A 20,975-nucleotide genomic window follows, 5' to 3' on the forward strand; every position below is an offset into this window, starting at 1 on the left:
ACTTTAAGTAAATTAAGCCCTTACATCATGTAACCATTGTATTATATAAATAATTTTCATCAAGGTATTACAAAGTAAGGTACAACGACTAAAGTAAAGCATGCTATTACACTGTGCATCATCAGAAGACAGCAACGAAAGTAAATCATGCTACCACACCGTGTGTCATCAGAAGACAGCAACGAAAGTAAATCATGCTACCACACCGTGTGTCATCAGAAGACAGCAACGAAAGTAAATTATGCTACCACACCGTGTGTCATCAGTAAATTAACCACAGCAGACAGCAAAGTAAATTATGCTACCACACCGTGTGTCATCAGAAAACAGCAACTAAAGTAAATTATGCTACCACACCGTGTGTCATCAGAAGACAGCAACTAAAGTAAATTATGCTACCACACCGTGTGTCATCAGAAGACAGCAACGAAAGTAAATCATGCTACCACACCGTGTGTCATCAGAAGACAGCAACGAAAGTAAATCATGCTACCACACCGTGTGTCATCAGAAGACAGCAACTAAAGTAAATTATGCTACCACACCGTGTGTCATCAGAAGACAGCAACGAAAGTAAATTATGCTACCACACCGTGTGTCATCAGAAGACAGCAACTAAAGTAAATTATGCTACCACACCGTGTGTCATCAGAAGACAGCAACGAAATTAAATTATGCTACCACACCGTGTGTCATCAGAAGACAGCAACGAAAGTAAATTATGCTACCACACCGTGTGTCATCAGAAGACAGCAACTAAAGTAAATTATGCTACCACACCGTGTGTCATCAGAAGACAGCAACGAAAGTAAATTATGCTACCACACCGTGTGTCATCAGAAAACAGCAACGAAAGTAAATTATGCTACCACACCGTGTGTCATCAGAAGACAGCAACTAAAGTAAATTATGCTACCACACCGTGTGTCATCAGAAGACAGCAACTAAATATTAAATCATGCTATCAAGTTCTAGAGTTAAATCATTTTTTATACCATTGGGGAATAGTATTAAGGTAGAATTAAATTCATATTATTCAGTGAAAAATATTTGTTTTCCTTCAGTTTCTTTTTCGTTGAGATTGCAACATGTTCACGTTTTGATTATAAACAAACTCTACGGAAAACGGCTTTAGAAGTGTTTTGGAATTAAAACTGTTTTCAATAAAAATAACAGTACACAACGTGAGATAAGTAAACAAGTCGTCGGAGTTTTACGTCACAAATATGGTAAAGTTCCTCTCACTCCACTGAATTATCGCAATCTCGTTGCTATGACAACTATGTTTCAAAAGTAAAGATGCATCAGTTAGCTATAATTCTTCGAAAAAGAGGAACAATACTGAAGGAAAATTTTTAATAAGATATTTGCTTTTGGCAAATACAATGAACTTTACCTTGACAGTTGAGTGTTTTCTTTAAGAAAATTATATCTTGCACGAATTTTGTCCAATTTTGATTAGGAGTACAGACGTTTTTAATCCTCTCAGTTTGATATGAACTTTTTAAAGAATCTTCTGCATCCACTGTATTTCATTTACCCTAAAGCTAAACATACTCAAGCATAACTTTTGTTTTTACTCCCGTTAAAGGTTATTTTTAAACGAGTCGGAAACTTTCATGGAATAAATATAAGTAATAAAGTAAGATTCCTATTTGTATTTACTTAATGAAATTTACCTATAGTTTATGCACTGTTGAATTGCACAGAAAGGCGTCTCTACAACGAACCACCAGAGTCTAGTGATCTTTAAAAATAGAAACGTTTGATTATTTAAATATAGCTTAATGGTGTAAAGAAGTCTTTTGAACACAAATAATGTGTTTATTCCTTTAAAGAAATCCTTACAATCAAAACTCCCTTCTATTTAGAGATTTTTCTTAGGTAAATATTTTCAAGAAAACGATTATAAAACAAATTTTTATCAGAAATAATTTCGTTACATAGTAGTGTTTTAAACCTAATCAATGATTTATGCGGTATATGCTAAATAATCAGGTCAGATACGTACCTCAAAGGTTCAGATGTAACCATTCCTAATTTAGAACTGCTGGCCAGAGAGGTGGAAATCACACACTGATTATGCTACTATTCTTAACCAAATAAAAGGATTTTATGTCATCATTATAACAACCCTGCATTTAAAATTACCGAGTTTATTGAACGGCTTATTATAGCTCAAACCTTTTATTTTCTAATCCACCACTTGGTACAAAGTCACGCCCAGCTAGTTTTCTTTAGAAAGTAGGCTGTTGTTATGTGTGTCTAGATCTAAGCTACTAATTTTATTTACCATTTACAGCACATTACCATCCTTTGTTTGTTTTGAATTTCGCGCAAAGCTACTCGAGGGCTACCTGCGCTTGCCGTCCCTAATTTAGCAGTGTAAGACTAGAGGGAAGGCAGCTAGTCATCACCACCCACCGCCAACACTTGGGCTACTCTTTTATCAACGAATAATGGAATTGACCGTCACATTATAGCGCCCTCACGGATGAAAGGGCGAGAATGTTTGGTGCGACGGGGATTTGAACCCGCGACCCTCGGATTACGAGTCGAACGCCTTAACCCACATGGTTTTCGATATTCGTGGTGGGCAAAGCACAGATAGACCTTTCTACTTAATTGCAAAGAACAACCATCGAAATACAAATTTCGTTCAGTATTAGCAATAGATCGTTTTAAGTAGGACGCAATCCAACAGCAACAAAAATAATAATAAAAAATATTCATTAGACCGAAATGAAAACTTCATTCTCTATGAACTATCTTGTCATCTAATCCCAACTGTTATTTCGTCAATTATAGACATTAAGCCTAACAAAACGAACAAGATGATAACGACTAATTAAACCAGTATCAATACATTTCTCCGACTAACCTGTAATTGCAACAAATATTTCTTAAAATTACGAGTATAATATTTCTTTTTGATAGTACCCACTTAATCATTGACCATATATAAATATTTTTGAAATAGTTATTGGTCAGATAGTAGATTTATTTGGATATAGCTTTTCGTATTTAACAGTGAAATATGACAAGAAAAACATGTAATTTGTACGTATAACATGTTTTGTACTGTTCGTCATGGTGAAGCCCCAAAGTGAAACCTTGGCCAGAATAAATTGCTTTGATTACCTGGAGCGATAATCTTGTTTAATACAATACTTGCGCTACCTTGCATTTATTGTTATTTTATTAAACAACTTTATAGAAATAATAACGGTGCTCCTGATATTTACGATTGGTTTTAATTCTGCGTGCTTCCTAGTTGTTTTCTAAATGCAACACCTTTAGAAGTTTTTAAAGTTCACTTTATTTCTGAATGATGTTCATTTATGTTTTTCGGATTCCGTAAACCTGGGTGCTATTTTCCTGTGCTTCCCTTATACATACAAACCTTTGCAATCTGCATATATTTTATACACTGTACTATCACGATTCGTTGTGCGTGTTTTCCTTAGAGCAAAGCCATATCGGGCTATCTGCTGAGCCCACCGAGGTGAATCGAACCCTTGACTTTAGCGTTGTAAATCCGTAAACTTACCGCTGTATTAACGAGGGGCAATTCGTTATTACACAATTTCTATGAAAAATGTTTAATATTTACGTTTGATTTGTCTTGCATCTCAGTCATACCGTAAGTTATTTCATTAATAATTCCTACATAAAGGTATTGATCCACCAGTACATTTTTTTTTTGGGAGAGGTAGATTTGGTCAGTTCTCCCGTAGTACTTGTTTTTTGCCCATATTTTTCTTCATTACATCACCAATTATATTTGAAATGTTTTGAAACTTTTTTTTACGATTTAGATCTAACTTACTATATACTGGTGCATAGACCCAATTTTCCATTGTAGAACCTTTAGATATTCAAACGTTTATTGCTTGCGGAAACCCATTTTATGTAAATTCAAACGTTTTCTGTTTGAGAATTTTCGAACTGAATGTTTCTCTTTGTGCTTACAAGTGGGGATTCCAAGAATCTACGTGTGAAAATCAAATATAGATATTGTTAACATATTTCTACCAGAAACATTAGTGTATTAACAACCCTTGTTCCTGTTCCATTGTCGATAATTGTAAGTTCACCATTCACAAGCTTTCTCCCTAGAAGCATTTTTTAAAAAACTCCAATAACTATGTCATGGCTTCTCTACATATTTTAGACTTGTTTCCATTACTGTCTCGTTCGTTTAGTGTAATTTCAATAGCTCCTTTCACCAGCACTCAAGTGTGTATGGGCTCTACATCAAATATATAAGATATACCATTCGAATTGTCTGATTTCAGTTTTTACGTTCATGGGAGTTACATGTGATATAATTTTCATTTTTAGATCCAAAAATGACTACTTACATCATTCGCAAGTGAAGCAGTCATACGTTGGTAGCATTGGCCTCATCAATAAATGTTCTTTACGTGTCTTTGGTGGATCCTCTCGTGTATTTCTTTATGACACCATTCTGTTAAAAATTATCTTTTAACTATTTTAAACATGAATTTAATTTCCTTATTACTGTTATGGGCGAAGCAAGTATGCAGTCCCATCAACAGCTGTTTACAACTGTAAAGGTAAACCATATTTCGCACATTTGAAGAGTCAGACTAACCGACTAGCTTCTGGGTCTGTTATTCTATTCCGTGACAGTTAAGAATAAAGTTTTTTGTTCTTATTAAAGAAGTTGGCGTTTTAAAATAATCACCTGTTTTTAAGGCCTATTACAGTAACTTTTATTTCCTGGGTTTGCCGCTCGCGTAACATTAAGATCACCCAGTGTAATACTACTTTTCATACCAGTAACATGTAAACCAGCTTGAAGTCACAACGAGATATTAATTTTGCAAGTCGCGTTGTAGGTACAGATTAATTCTGGCTAAATAAAAACTAACCCTTTACCTAGCTGTTAATTAAACTGAGCAAACAATAGCTACCTCATTCAGGTATGAAAATCATTTAGATGTGTTGTAACGAAGATATATTCTAAAACAGCTACATGCTTAATATTGAAGTGTATTAAAAATACATATACGTAGACTAAATTGTTAATTATTTGTCTTTCCATATTTCAAAATTACAGGAAACGTAAACATGAAGGTTTATTGCTACGGGTTGAACGTCTCGCCAGTTGCCTATTACAAACTCCTACTGGTCTCTTACGAATATAATCGAAAATTCTTCCAGAGTCGGTTGCCATGACAACAACAACTCATCTTTTATACAAAATGTCAAGGTTAGTTCTACAATTTATTTAATGAAAGTTATTTCTCGAAACAAACAACAAATTGCGTGTTTTTTTTAAAGGTGGAAACGTTTATCTGTGGATCCAACTTATTAATTATCAGAGAACACATTTCTGCCAACTGTATGAAATAGCCCTGACAATGGTGATATCCTGTTCATTCTACAACTAGTAACCAGTGTACAAGATTTGAGCAGATGTGTTTTGTGTTGTATAGTGCATAACTTAAGGAAGATAAACGTTTGCTCTGTCACTGTCCACAACATAAATTCTCAACCTTTAGAGACGTATGTAGTCATATGACACACAAAATAAAAATAGTGGTTTCTTCATTAACTTGTAGATATATCACTTTTATCCAGAAGTTTCAAAGCTTACCTTATTCAAGCCTTCATATTTCACGAAACATTTGAACTTCCCCAGAACAATTTCTCAGATTAACCAACAATAAAGCAACACAATCCTATCTTTATATTAAATTGCCTTAAAATTGAGTTGATCTTTAGAAGCAAATCATAACTGGAGATTTAACCCTTTCGGCGCAGTTGGCGACCACAGTAGACCTGAAGGCTCAGCGCAGCAGGCAACCTTCCTTTATTCCTGTTATTCTTATGTATTAAATTTAACATATATAGTATTGGGTACAATCACTGAATATTTCAGGGACTTTTGTTAAGTTATTGCCGAGATATGCTTTTAGTACTGATACCATAATTAGTTGAAGTATCAAACATACATATTCAGCACCATGCCAAACATTAAAGGTTATTCAGTGCCAAAAGGATTAAAAACTTAAATGTCATCTTGACCCAGATGACAATTATTTTTTTAAATGAAAAGTGGTTTTGTGTTAATCATTAGAGAGAGACCAACTGCTTCCTGTAACATAAACTTTCTTTTCATTCAACAAAGTTTAGAGGTCATTACCTGTACAGTGTTTATTTGTTTTCTTACAGCAAAGCCACATTGGGCTATCTGCCAAGTCCACCGAGAGGCACCAAACCGATTTTAGCATTGTAAATCCACAGACTTACCATCGTACCAGCAGGGGACGAACAGTGTTTAAATCCTCTCAACTAGACATAATTGTCTTAGTTTGTTGAATGACACCATCAATAAAAAAAACCTCTTTTTCAAGGGAAAATTCCCAAAAATGTTGTACAGTTTGATTGTAAGTTTTAGTGTTAGGACTTCAAGAGCTAGTTACATTAATAACAAGACCTAACAGTTTTTCTTACTCTTGAAAAAAACTTGAATTTCATGCAGCTCTGTCCATTTGTGTTTAAAGACTTGAACATTTTTAATCTTGCTGAGGCATGTTTCTTTCTCTCATAGGGATGGTTAAAAAATCTACCACTGGGGGCAGAGTCAATGTGAGAATAGCTAAGTTCTTAAACTCATACAAATTGAAGAAGTTATTCAGTGCATATAAGTAATATTTGTAGTTATATTTTTTGTCATTTTAAAACCACAAATATATAGCCATCTTGTGTATTATCACCTCAATAGCATTAGTTCTCTCTCTTCTAATCAGAACAGATCCAGTTTTATTACCTCCTTCACTATGACATCATTCACAAACACTTCTTACAAAAATTTTATTTATGGTCTTTTTCTCTCTGGGCCGCAGCTTTCCTTTGTGCTGTCAGAACATGTGACAGTTCGTCTCTCTTCCTCTTAGCTCGAAGATGCGTACCCAGCTGAAATAACAATTTAACAGATACTTAATAAACAAAACTTAGAATTTTAAAAATTAAAATATACAACCTTCTCTTTCATAGTTAAATTTAGTGTTAACACTTTAACAGCTGATATATAAATAAGTAATTGCTTAAATTTGTTTTTAAAAACTTTCAAAGATCTGAAATAACTGTTAATGGATTAAAACCCAGTATCACCAAAACACAAAGTTACAGATGTTTATAAAGCTATGTTAACTTAATCTGGCTCTGAAACACCTAATTTCAAATTTGTTGTTTTTTCAATAAAAGTATTGAAAAATAACTGCCACTAGCCACAAAATATGTTAGAAAATAGTCAAGAATGACAATATATCACTATATACAACTAAACATTTAATTATGTTGTTTCCTTTGAATTTTTATATTATAGGATTATCTTCCTTTGAAAGATCTACTTTAAAAATGCTGTGATATTTATTTTATACTCAAATTCAGGTTGTAGTAAATAATTTATTGTTAACATATTTCTAAGCATTAGTTAATTAATAGTTTTGCCTCTGTATTCCTAGTAACATTACATCTTGCCTTCTTATAAATTCACAAAATTGAGGGAAAATATTTCCTAACAAATTACTAGCTGGGTGATTAGATTAGTATTATCAACTACCCATACCCACGAGCAGTAAGCACCATGACTAGTAACACAAGTTAATAAATATTAAGGTTTTAATTTCTAAGGTTGGAATGTGCCTAGGTGCTGTTGCAAAGTTGAATCCTTTGTTAAGTAGATGTAGCTCGTCTGTGTTTTCTTTACGTATTTGTACTTATCTCTGTAACCATTATGTCTGAACTAACATACCTTACACCATTATTAACAGTACACGCTCATATGATTGTAAAGAAACTAAGAAACTTTAACCAAAGAATTATCAATAGAAGAAATGACATCATTTCATTCAACAAAATAGAAAGGAACAACTAACCCTAACTTTGTAAAGGTAAAACTATCAAAATATTTTAATCAATACACAAACATTATCCAAAATGTACAGAAAAAAACTACTTAAAGCCACGTTGAACACAAAATACCACGACTTACAGAAACAAAAAATGAACCTAGACCATGAACTGGCATGCTGTATTAATGGACTTATACAACTGGCATGCAGAGATTTATGGACTTATACAACAAAACATAAACAAAATCAACACTAGGAATAACAGGGACAAAAAGATCTGCCACAACAAAAAAAACTAGCAAAACGAAGATGCAAACAACAGAAAAGACACCAACACGATAAACCGTTGACTAACCTCATAATAAACAGATCCGACCAACAATTAAACACAGACAAGATACATCTACTTAACAAAGGACTAACTTTGCAATAGCACCTAGGTACATTCCAACCTTGGAAATTAAAGCATGTTTAGAAGACCTAGCCAGGAGACTTGTAATATTAAGATTTATTCAACTATTACCATTTCTGACCATTTCAACTATCCTTCAAATTTAAAATGTCATGTTTATCTGTTGTTAAATGCAAAATACATAATTGGCTCTCTATTATCTGCTAATCACTCAGATCTATTTCTTATAATACTCCATTAACTGGATATTTTGAATCTGTCAGGAGATGATTCACAATTTTGTTCCAGGTATTATAACACCAATAAACAGGAAATTTAGTATCTCACTTGTATTATTCACTGTATGTTCATATTTAGTATACAGCTGTACAACAAAACTTGAATTCATTACTTTTTCTAATACCTCACCTTGCTTGAAACCTGAGATAACATAACAATAAAAAAACGGTTTTGTGTAAAAACTATAAGGATAGTTTTGTAAGTCTGCAGTCACTCACTCTTTTCTTTATGAACTTCAGTGCTCGTTTATCTTTGGAAACCCTTAATAACTCCATGGCTCTTTTTTCATATGGTGCAAATCCACACACTTCCCTAACAATCTCTCTGATGAATTTGGCATGTTTTGTAAGAGCCTATTTAATATGTAATAAATATATTAATAAATGCAACAAACAATGTATCCTGAACTTGTACAACAAGCATCACACAAAATTTCAAGTTAATTCTATACATGTTATCAGGTAGTCTACACTTTGAAACAATCAATTAAAACATCTAAACTCAGGGATTTATTATATAAAATATGTATTTTCTCCTATTCATACATAAATATATAAACTTTTTTTTACACAATCAGTGCAATGATAAAGACATAGAAATGCTGTACAAGTCACATTTCATGTACTAAAAATATCTATACTTAAAAAGATTGTTACACGGATTCTTTCAATGGGTTTTCAAAAAAACTTCCTTTAGAGTTGTAGAAATGTTCCTGTGTGACAGTTTAAATTAGTAACTCATGGCATTTGTTTAACAAATTAAGTTTTTTTCCATCCTTCCCACAACTATGACAATGTGCTTCACTTTCATTGATTTTTTTCTAATACACACACATACACAGGAAAAATAGCAAACAGTGTCTTATTTCTTTCCCACATGATTTCAAACTGTAAAATGAAGATTTTCCTTTTTATTAGAAACATATATGACAAAATCTAAATAAAAATCTGAGAGAAAAAAATGATGCAGCATGGCACCCACATAAAAACATTTTAGGCTAAAAATGTTTTTTATAGATTTGCTCATGGCTAGCATTATCAAGTAATTTTGTTGCCACAGTTCATAGTGTAACTGCTCTTTCTACACACACACACAGCTCATATGCCAGTGTTACTGTTCAGTATGAAGGCAAGCAAGAATTATCATCACAACATAACATACACAAAATAACCCAATCATCTATCGCTCATAAGGAACATTAAATGAATTATTTGATAAGCATATTGTATTTTAACCTCATCTAAGACATAGAAAAAAAAAATATAAAAATGATTGACTTACCCCCCTTCTTCTAGATGGCCTTGGTTTTGTCACATTTTTTGTCACTTTGTGGCCTTTATTTAGGCCAACACACATCTCATACCTTGGTGCCATGACTGAAAAAAACAAAAATTCTGTTAATATATATATATATGCAAAAATGGCTCGTTTGGGTTGAGAAAATATTTTACATAGAAGAGCGAACAACATTTCGACCTTCGGTCATCGAAGAAGGTTGAAACGTTGTTCACTCTTCTGTGTAAAATATTTTCTCAACCAAAATGAACCGTTTTTGCATATATATTTCTCTACAAGTGGATTTTCTTGACATCATTGATTAAAAATTCTGTTAGTAAAAAAAAAGTTTAGTTGGAATACTTGTTCAAGTAAAATGTTATGGTATAATAATTTGGAAAGAACTTATTTCTTGTCTGAAAACTGCATGTGTTGTAGAATAGAATTCTGTGGTTTATAGCTGTCAGCCATGACACTCTCATACTGCTTTCAGTCGTTTGACTAGACATCAAACAGAAGTTCAGGTCCTTTCAACTTATTATTGGTACAGTTGAATTCACAACTACTCGTCGTATTTGCAGGTTTGGAGCCACAAAAGTTTCACACAACCATAAGTTGTCATTATGAATGAGTCTAGACAGTGGGCAAATGTACAAGTATTATGTGCAAAAAATTTCAAATATTTTTACTAATTATTTGTCTCATTACTAGCCTGAGTGGAAAGTGATTTCATGTTACAATTAAAAAATCTCCATCTAAAAAATCTCAAAAAAAGAATGATATTTACATAATCTCTAGAACCTCCTGAATACATAGTTTATTTTCAGTAAAACTATATTTAACTATTTTCTACATTCTAATTAAGTTGGATCTGCCACTCAACCAGCCTCTCATCATTAACAAAATAATTAAATATTAATTAGGTTTCTTTTATGGTGGAATCCCTGCATATTATAATGTTTAGTCTAAGTAGCTTAAGTCTCATAACACTATATATTTACACACATTTTATTTCATTGACCTACCAGTCATGCTGGTATTACATAACTTGCACTAACATGATGAACATGCACTCATGCTGCATATCCAACAATATAAAACTGAACTTTAGTGTTCTTTGTCTTGACTATGTTTTAATGGACTAATTTTTGCAATATACAGTCACATTTCAGTTATAATACATGCATATAGATTATTACTTTAGAAATAAATTAAACTTATTTTTCATACAATATAAAACAATAAATCAAGAAGTAAAGCAATTACCTCTTCTCACTACAACCTTTGAACTCAGTTGCTGCTGGACATAGGTTGCTAAGATTGTGTTTCAGGATGGATCATATGGATAGTAACAGTTTTACTAATAAAGCAAAGAACATTTCAACCTTTTTAGGTCATACCTTCAGGTCAACGTGAATAGGTTGCTAAGCCTTTTAAAATTTTGCAAGTGAAGGATATCAAAATTTTTAGGTTTTATATATACAGTTGAATAGCCAAAAAGTCATGAGTAACTGTGCTGATACCACAGAATTCCACTATAATTTATTAAGCTTAACTGATATGTATTTAGATTTTAAAAAAATATGAAACTTTGAGCAGACTAAAGACAACTTATATTCTTCAAACCTTGGTTCAGAGGAATGTAGTAGCCTTTTTACAGATTGAAATGGCTAAGAAAACCACTAGGAGAACATTCTAATCTGTCGATTGGTTCTTCATATGTTGAAGTGTATATAAGAAACTGTTTTCAAAAATGGAAACAGGTGAACAGGGCCACTATGATTGATTCAGTGCATAAGCCATAACTCCGCAATACAAAATTATTTGAGATTTTTATTTTATATTCCAGCTTGTCAATATCAGTAATCTGAGTTCCTCATTTGTATGAAATTATAGAATTACTATTTTAACATAACAAACATCTAATTTTTAACAATGCTGCATTCAACATATCACATGATCTATATTTAGGTGTATCCTCTTAATATTTACTTTTAAATTAAGAAATTAACTCGTATATAATATTAAAATTTTATTTATAACTCACAATTTTATTTCAAACTTGACATAAGTACACATAATAGCAGTTCAATAAAATTTTAAATGCAAGTCAACAAATGCAATGACATGGCTTTCTACCTGTGGTCCACAGTGAAAGGGTTAACTTATTTTGTCAAATATATATATAATATATAAACTTCAGAATAGTGTAAACTTTTTTTTGCTAAGTAGCTTTTTAAAATTCAACAAAACCCTAAAATCATAGCGGCATACAACTGCCTTGAAATAAACAGTGCAGTTTTTTGTTGTTTTTCAAATTGTTGTATAATAATTTAGTATTTTCAACTTGGGAGATTTATGTATTTACAACTTTGCACTTGGGTCCTTCTATGGTTAAGAACTATATATACAAACGTTTAATTCACTTAAATTCAGATGTCTTAACTTCTAACTGAACACTAGAGATTGGAAAACATTCTTAAAACAAGTACGACTACAAACTCCTAAAAATAAAACTTAATGTATCTAATTTTCTCTGCCTATTATTCAGAATACTATGTTAAGTCATTTGTGGGAATTTAAAATATGCAAGGCCGCTTACAAAATTAAATAACCTTTCTTTGTCTCAACTTCTGACAAGTTATTGAGCCCCTTACCTTTGGAAGAATATTAAATTATTGGAAATGGTTCAAACGAACACTACTCGGGTGGAATGATTAATCTGCAAGTATGTAATTCTTGATAAAGACCAAAGACAAAACGTTACGTACGTTAAGTTCTAAATATCCGGAGTACGTGGTCGTATATATTTTAATTACATGGCACAGTTAAGCTACCCTAGGCCTACATGTTGATCTGCTATTAAACATCATTCCATTAACAAATAAATTTTATAATCTCAGTAAAATTCAAAACCTAACATATACCACAGAACGAAAACTATAACATAATCTGTAATTGAATCAAGTTAATCCAAAAGTATGATTGATGTCTTTCAATTTAAATCTAACAATACTCACTTTAAAATCTCTCTCCTTCTAAACACGGCGATAAAGAGGATGACGGGAACTCAAAAAGAGGAAACGGAAATGCATTTCAAGTCGGTTGGACATCTTGTGGAGAATTTGTGAAATTATAAAATGGCTGCTGCTATTTATCGGCACGTGGTTCGAGTATTTAAATTACGACCTACATTTATTTCAAATGAAATATTTCAGGGTTTGAAATCAAATAATTCTGTTGGTGAGTTATTCATAATTAAATTTTAAGAAAATATTTCAAATTTCTAGGAACAAGAACGAAAAATATTGGACTAGGAGTAGCAGAATATCAGTCCGAATTAATATTAAAAAGGGAGAAAGAAAACTCATGTAGGAAAGGAAATTAGTTTTTCTTTTCTAGGCGTGTTTATTTATTCTGTTAATAGAACATTCTAAGCCAGTTAATATTCTTTATTTATATTTACTTTGTTTTGACAACTGTAGGTATAGTGGCTGTCTTAGTACAACTTACAAGTAGTACGAATAGCAGGATTACTATTAATAGATCTTCGAACATGAAGTACAAGCATTAAAGCTCCCCTTGTAATCTCAAAGTTTGGTGGGCTGGTTGAATCCGCGAGAAAATTCTCATAGTAAGGGTAAATTGTATCTTAGAAGTTCTACATTTGCAATGGTTGGGTAGCACTAGTAGGATGTTCGAGGTGCTCTAAGAGTTCTAGTATATTAAAGATAGTTTAAAGTTGTATAGTGCCAGTTGTGAGGACATTGGGAAGAAAGAAATTAATGAGATATAATACTATAAATAGGTATAACTGTTTAAGGGGTGTGCTAATTTTGAGTCAAATTGTTGAATTATCTTTTATATGCTTATATTATATTTACATTAAATACAAAATATACAGTTCTGCCATTAAAACAAAACATTATTTTAAACAAATGGCAGAAACATTTAGTGTGTTATATGAAATTTGAGGAAAGAAGAAAACTATTGTTCCATCACACCTGTCTCAGTCATTTGATCAAATATCCATCTGCCTATATCAAAACCTAATTCTCAAGTACTTGTCAGTCATTTTATTGAAGTGTTTTAATCTTGGTGTGTGTGTATCACATTTAAAGGTGATGTGTTCTAGATGCTGACCACCAATAAAATTTCATAATTTCTACCCAGATAAATCTTAAATCTACATCCTCTAATACTTTTATCATTATACACACACAAAAAAAGATGATGCATCAGTCCTAGCTGTTACCTTTGTAGTTTTGAACAGTACTTATATTCCTTGTAATCCTTATTTTCTTTTGTTTCACCTAAATGTTTGCTAGATAAATAGACAGGGGGCAGGTATTTGAGAATTAGAGAGCCATCGACTTCACTCATGTTTTAAAGAGGATGATAGGACATATCTTGAAATATATAAGCTAGTTGATCTTCTATTGTGCACTTAGATTTAAAAAAAAGTAAAATGTTAGATAAAAGCTTAAGAACACTAAATTAATTGGAGTTTAAGAAGGAATGTTTAACTACGTTGTAGGATGTTTGGATAGGAAAAACAAAAAAGGTTCATCCAAGCTGGATCCTTGTTACTAGTTGAGATCTGTGGATCAGTGGTTAGGCATTTGCTATTTCTTATTTATGTTAAAATTTAAGGACAACAAGGTATCTGTTGACCCATCTTACTATCTTATCAACTAAATTAAATTATTTTAAAAAATCTCAAAGCCAGCTTTATCATTCAAACATTTACCAAGTTTTCCCTTAAACTCCATTGAATTGTTTCCATCAAATCTGAAAGCAACCCATTTCTTAGGTCACCACCATTTTAGAAAAAATAAAGCTATCTTAGCAAAAGATGGCACATACTTTGTAAAAATTGATACTTGTGCCCCCTAGTCTTACTATTTTCATCATTAAAGTATGAAAAGATTTGATGTATTGATGCTGTCAATTTCTTTGAAAATCTTCAACAACTCATTCAGATCCCTCTTGAATTTTTTTTTCAAAGGAAAACAAGTTTGCAAATCTTAATATATTCTCATATGATAATTTTTTCATTTTAGGTGTACTCTTAATAGCCCTCATCTGAACTTTTGTTTTAACATTTCAATGTCCATTTCAAGAAGAAGAGCCCAAGACTGAATACAGTACTCCAAATATGGACTATGCAACAATTTTATAACTTCTTTGACTTGAATTATATTTTTCTATTGATACAACCAAAAATCCTACTTGCCCTTCAACCAGCACCAACACATTGATCAACCAAAATGGAAAGAGTATTTTTCATCCATAACATCATTAACATTATTCCCATCAGAACTATTCTAATGTAATTCAGATTAGATAACACACTAAATGCATTACCTTACATTTATTATGAAAATAAAATCATACCTCACCAAAAAATAATAATTGATTTTGTAAAGCTGTAGCTTCCTTCTCACAAATAGCAATGCAACTTTATTGTTGTAAGCTTTATTTCCAGTTTCGTAATTTAGATGTTTACATGAAATTAATAACCTGGAAAATTCAAGTAGTGAGTAGGAGGTGAGTACTTAATAAATATAAGAATTAGACAAATAATGAATGGTCAAAATTATAAAGAAATCAATAAGTGAGCCAGTTCAGTGTCAAACAAGTTATTCATTTTCAGTAGTTAGAGTTATCTTGGTTGTTCTGTTATTCAGTTATATGGTGAGTTGTGTGTTTATCAATCAAAGCCAAGGTAGGTACAGGTGCTTTTTAACTAGGAATTTCTGTTGAGACATTGTATTTGAAGTTAGGCTTACAAGTGAACGTAACTGTAGCAAATGTTAAGAAAAAATTAACTAATTTGTTGTTGTTATGTGAACTTGGGATTACTTTTACTAATAATCCAGAATGACCTGTCTAGTGATAGGACACATTATAATATCATCAGTGATATTAAGTAATTTATTGACCATTTCTTCATTTATGTTATTGTTGCTTAGAGATCAAAAAGAGCAATGGTCCTAATATTGAGCTCTGAATTACCCCACTTGTGATATTAAACTTTGTTAAGTGACATTGTAAAGCATTGTTTGTCTTCAAAACCTTTTTCAATTTCCTTGAAAAGATGAGTTATGTTAGCCAACTTCCGGTCCTCAGACATTTGCACACTATTCTCAGACATTTGCACACTATTCTCAGACATTTGCACACTATTCTCAGACTTGCAAAAAATAATTGTGAGTGATTCAAATATCTAATTCTTAACCTCTTTTCCAACCTTTGGGAAAATATTATCTAGCTCAAGAGCCTTATCAATCTGGTATGGCAAGGCCTGGTGATTAGGGTTGTCAACTTGTGTTCTGAGGGTTGCAGCAGGTTTAAATCCCTGTCACTGAACATGTTTGCCTTTTCATTTATTTTGATATATTATTTCTAGTTTTTGTAGCTGTTAAAAGTACAAGATGGAACTTGTTTCAGCACTTAATTCTTTTTGGTAGTTTTTATTTTACATATTTTTTAAGTCCAAGCATGAAATTAAATATTGTCTGTAGATAATAACATCTTTAATTGTAATTTATATAATAAATAAATTAGAAAATCAATTCTTTGTAACTAGTGTATTATATTTTTTGTAAAACTTTGCAAAACTTGTTAATAAGTTAATTTTTAATAAACTTTTTTTTACCATAGGATTTCGATTGATATATACTGAGCAATTTCTTGGGATAGACAAATATAAAGAACAAAGAGAAAGAACAAAAGTTCAGTTTGGAAACATGAAAGGTAATAGATATATAAATATTTTAAGATGTGCTTGGAAACTGTGTTTGCAAATATTTTATGTAACACCATTTTTATACAAAAAGAAAACTAAATGACTTCAAATTATTGTTGACATGCTTGATAGCCTATACAACCACTAACTGCAAATTATAATTAATTACTATTTTTACTGTAAGATACTAATCAATTTGTATCACACATTTTAGCTGCTAATCTACTTCCTTCTTCAGGAGTATCCTGAGAAACAGGTGTGGCACTAGTGACTGTGTTTCGATTTTGGGTCTTCTTGTGATAAAATCTTGTGTGATATCTCCCTGGTAACATCCCATTTTTTTTACTCCCATTGGCATAAGCATAATGGGAATAAATCTAAAAAAGTACAAAATTACCAAATTAGGTTGTCAAATATAGAATAAGGTTTAAATACAAAAATCACTTTAGCACAGTTTTAAAAAAGAATCATTTTTGTATTTATACTCTTTACAATATGATGCAATAGATTTTAAAACATACACACTGATATTTTTTACGTATATACACATATATAAACTACAGATATATCATATAAAAAACCTAGCTTTTTTCACAAAATTATAATACTGTTTTAAAGTTGTTTTCATTTACATTCAAAATGAATGTTGTAAATAGTGTTTTTGATCTTTAGGTGGTTTGGTGTGTATAAACTGTAATCACTTGGTTTGGTGTGTATAAACTGTAATCACTTGGTTTGGTGTGTATTAACTGTAATCACTTGTTTTGGTGTGTATTAACTGTAATCACTTGTTTTGGTGTGTATTAACTGTAATCACAGTGTTTGGTGTGTATTAACTGTAATCACTTGGTTTGGGGTGTATTAACTGTAATCACTTGTTTTGGTGTGTATTAACTGTAATCACTTGGTTTGGTGTGTATTAACTGCAATCACAGTGTTTGGTGTGTATTAACTGTAATCACTTGTTTTGGTGTGTATTAACTGTAATCACAGTGTTTGGTATGTATTAATTGTAATCACTTGTTTTGGTGTGTATTAACTGTAATCACAGTGTTTGGTGTGTATTAACTGTAATCACTTGGTTTGGTGTGTATTAACTGTAATTACTTGGTTTGTTGTGTATTAACTGTAATCACTTGTTTTGGTGTGTATTAACTGTAATCACTTGTTTTGGTGTGTATTAACTGTAATCACAGTGTTTGGTGTATATTAACTGTAATCACAGTGTTTGGTGTGTATTAACTGTAATCACTTGGTTTGGTGTGTATTAACTGTGATCACTTGTTTTGGTGTGTTAACTGTAATCACAGTGTTTGGTATGTATTAACTGTAATCACTTGTTTTAGTGTGTATTAACTGTAATCACAGTGTTTGGTATGTATTAACTGTAATCACTTGGTTTGGTGTGTATTAACTGTGATCACTTGGTTTGGTGTGTATTAACTGTAATCACTTGTTTTGGTGTGTATTAACTGTAATCACTTGGTTTGGTATGTATTAACTGTAATCACTTGGTTTGGTGTGTATTAACTGTGATCACTTGGTTTGGTATGTATTAACTGTAATCACAGTGTTTGGTGTGTATTAACTGTAATCACAGTGTTTGGTGTGTATTAACTGTAATCACTTGTTTTGGTGTGTTAACTGTAATCACTTGGTTTGGTATGTATTAACTGTAATCACTTGGTTTGGTATGTATTAACTGTAATCACTTGGTTTGGTGTGTATTAACTGTAATCACTTGGTTTGGTGTGTATTAACTGTAATCACTTGTTTTGGTGTGTATTAACTGTAATCACTTGTTTTGGTGTGTATTAACTGTAATCACAGTGTTTGGTGTGTATTAACTGTAATCACTTGGTTTGGTGTGTATTAACTGTAATCACAGTGTTTGGTATGTATTAACTGTAATCACTTGTTTTGGTGTGTATTAACTGTAATCACTTGGTTTGGTGTGTATTAACTGCAATCACAGTGTTTGGTATGTATTAACTGTCATCACTTGTTTTGGTGTGTATTAACTGTAATCACAGTGTTTGGTATGTATTAACTGTAATCACTTGGTTTGGTGTGTATTAACTGTAATCACTTGTTTTGGTGTGTATTAACTGTAATCACAGTGTTTGGTGTGTATTAACTGTAATCACTTGGTTTGGCGTGTATTAACTGTAATTACTTGGTTTGGTGTGTATTAACTGTAATCACTTGTTTTGGTGTGTATTAACTGTAATCACAGTGTTTGGTGTATATTAACTGTAATCACAGTGTTTGGTGTGTATTAACTGTAATCACAGTGTTTGGTGTGTATTAACTGTAATCACTTGTTTTAGTGTGTATTAACTGTAATCACAGTGTTTGGTGTGTATTAACTGTAATCACAGTGTTTGGTGTGTATTAACTGTAATCACAGTTTTTGGTGTGTATTAACTGTAATCACTTGGTTTGGTGTGTATTAACTGTGATCACTTGTTTTGGTGTATTAACTGTAATCACAGTGTTTGGTATGTATTAACTGTAATCACTTGGTTTGGTGTGTATTAACTGTAATCACTTGTTTTAGTGTGTATTAACTGTAATCACAGTGTTTGGTATGTATTAACTGTAATCACTTGTTTTGGTGTATTAACTGTAATCACAGTGTTTGGTATGTATTAACTGTAATCATTTGGTTTGGTATGTATTAACTGTAATCACTTGTTTTAGTGTGTATTAACTGTAATCACAGTGTTTGGTATGTATTAACTGTAATCACAGTGTTTGGTATGTATTAACTGTAATCACTTGGTTTGGTGTGTATTAACTGTGATCACTTGTTTTGGTGTGTATTAACTGTAATCACTTGGTTTGGTGTGTATTAACTGTAATCACTTGGTTTGGTGTGTATTAACTGTGATCACTTGGTTTGGTATGTATTAACTGTAATCACAGTGTTTGGTGTGTATTAACTGTAATCACAGTGTTTGGTGTGTATTAACTGTAATCACTTGTTTTGGTGTGTTAACTGTAATCACTTGGTTTGGTATGTATTAACTGTAATCACTTGGTTTGGTATGTATTAACTGTAATCACTTGGTTTGGTGTGTATTAACTGTAATCACTTGGTTTGGTATGTATTAACTGTAATCACTTGGTTTGGTGTGTATTAACTGTAATCACTTGGTTTGGTATGTATTAACTGTAATCACTTGTTTTGGTGTGTATTAACTGTGATCACTTGGTTTGGTATGTATTAACTGTGATCACTTGGTTTGGTATGTATTAACTGTAATCACTTGGTTTGGTGTGTATTAACTGTAATCACTTGGTTTGGTATGTATTAACTGTAATCACTTGGTTTGGTGTGTATTAACTGTAATCACTTGGTTTGGTGTGTATTAACTGTGATCACTTGGTTTGGTATGTATTAACTGTAATCACTTGGTTTGGTGTGTATTAACTGTAATCACTTGTTTTGGTGTGTATTAACTGTGATCACTTGGTTTGGTGTATATTAACTGTAATCACAGTGTTTGGTGTGTATTAACTGTAATCACAGTGTTTGGTGTGTATTAACTGTAATCACTTGTTTTAGTGTGTATTAACTGTAATCACAGTGTTTGGTGTGTATTAACTGTAATCACAGTGTTTGGTGTGTATTAACTGTAATCACAATGTTTGGTGTGTATTAACTGTAATCACAGTTTTTGGTGTGTATTAACTGTAATCACTTGGTTTGGTGTGTATTAACTGTGATCACTTGTTTTGGTGTGTTAACTGTAATCACAGTGTTTGGTATGTATTAACTGTAATCACTTGTTTTAGTGTGTATTAACTGTAATCACTTGGTTTGGTGTGTATTAACTGTGATCACTTGGTTTGGTGTGTATTAACTGTAATCACTTGTTTTGGTGTGTATTAACTGTAACCACTTGGTTTGGTGTGTATTAACTGTAATCACTTGGTTTGGTGTGTATTAACTGTGATCACTTGGTTTGGTATGTATTAACTGTAATCACAGTGTTTGGTGTGTATTAACTGTAATCACAGTGTTTGGTGTGTATTAACTGTAATCACTTGTTTTGGTGTGTTAACTGTGATCACTTGGTTTGGTATGTATTAACTGTAATCACTTGGTTTGGTATGTATTAACTGTAATCACTTGGTTTGGTATGTATTAACTGTAATCACTTGGTTTGGTGTGTATTAACTGTAATCACTTGGTTTGGTATGTATTAACTGTAATCACTTGGTTTGGTGTGTATTAACTGTAATCACTTGGTTTGGTGTGTATTAACTGTAATCACTTGGTTTGGTATGTATTAACTGTAATCACTTGTTTTGGTGTGTATTAACTGTGATCACTTGGTTTGGTGTGTATTAACTGTAATCA

The 20,975-nt window shown here is 31.9% G+C and overlaps 2 protein-coding genes across 3 annotated transcripts in view; one reads left to right on the forward strand and one right to left on the reverse strand.

The window, feature by feature from the left end:
• Nucleotides 1–6,772: 6,772 nt before the first annotated feature.
• On the reverse strand, nucleotides 6,773–13,009 carry RpL36 (ribosomal protein L36). The gene is made up of 4 exons (XM_076481988.1): nucleotides 12,876–13,009; nucleotides 9,862–9,956; nucleotides 8,799–8,933; nucleotides 6,773–6,948 (listed from the first exon to the last, which is right to left on the reverse strand). The coding sequence occupies exons 2-4, from the start codon at nucleotides 9,952–9,954 to the stop codon at nucleotides 6,847–6,849; spliced, it is 330 nt and encodes a 109-aa protein (XP_076338103.1). The 5' UTR covers nucleotides 9,955–9,956; nucleotides 12,876–13,009; the 3' UTR covers nucleotides 6,773–6,846.
• LOC143240104 (pentatricopeptide repeat-containing protein 2, mitochondrial-like) overlaps nucleotides 12,942–20,975 on the forward strand; it is a 59,074-nt gene continuing 51,040 nt past the window's right edge. For both annotated transcript variants that reach the window (XM_076481984.1, XM_076481983.1), the window contains exons 1-2: nucleotides 12,942–13,098; nucleotides 16,522–16,614. In XM_076481984.1, the coding sequence (XP_076338099.1) occupies nucleotides 12,996–13,098; nucleotides 16,522–16,614 (196 nt within the window). In that variant the 5' untranslated portion in view covers nucleotides 12,942–12,995. The remainder of the gene's footprint in view (nucleotides 13,099–16,521; nucleotides 16,615–20,975) is intronic.

This window comes from Tachypleus tridentatus, chromosome 13 (genome assembly GCF_004210375.1).
Source record: "Tachypleus tridentatus isolate NWPU-2018 chromosome 13, ASM421037v1, whole genome shotgun sequence".
Taxonomy (NCBI): domain Eukaryota; kingdom Metazoa; phylum Arthropoda; class Merostomata; order Xiphosura; family Limulidae; genus Tachypleus; species Tachypleus tridentatus.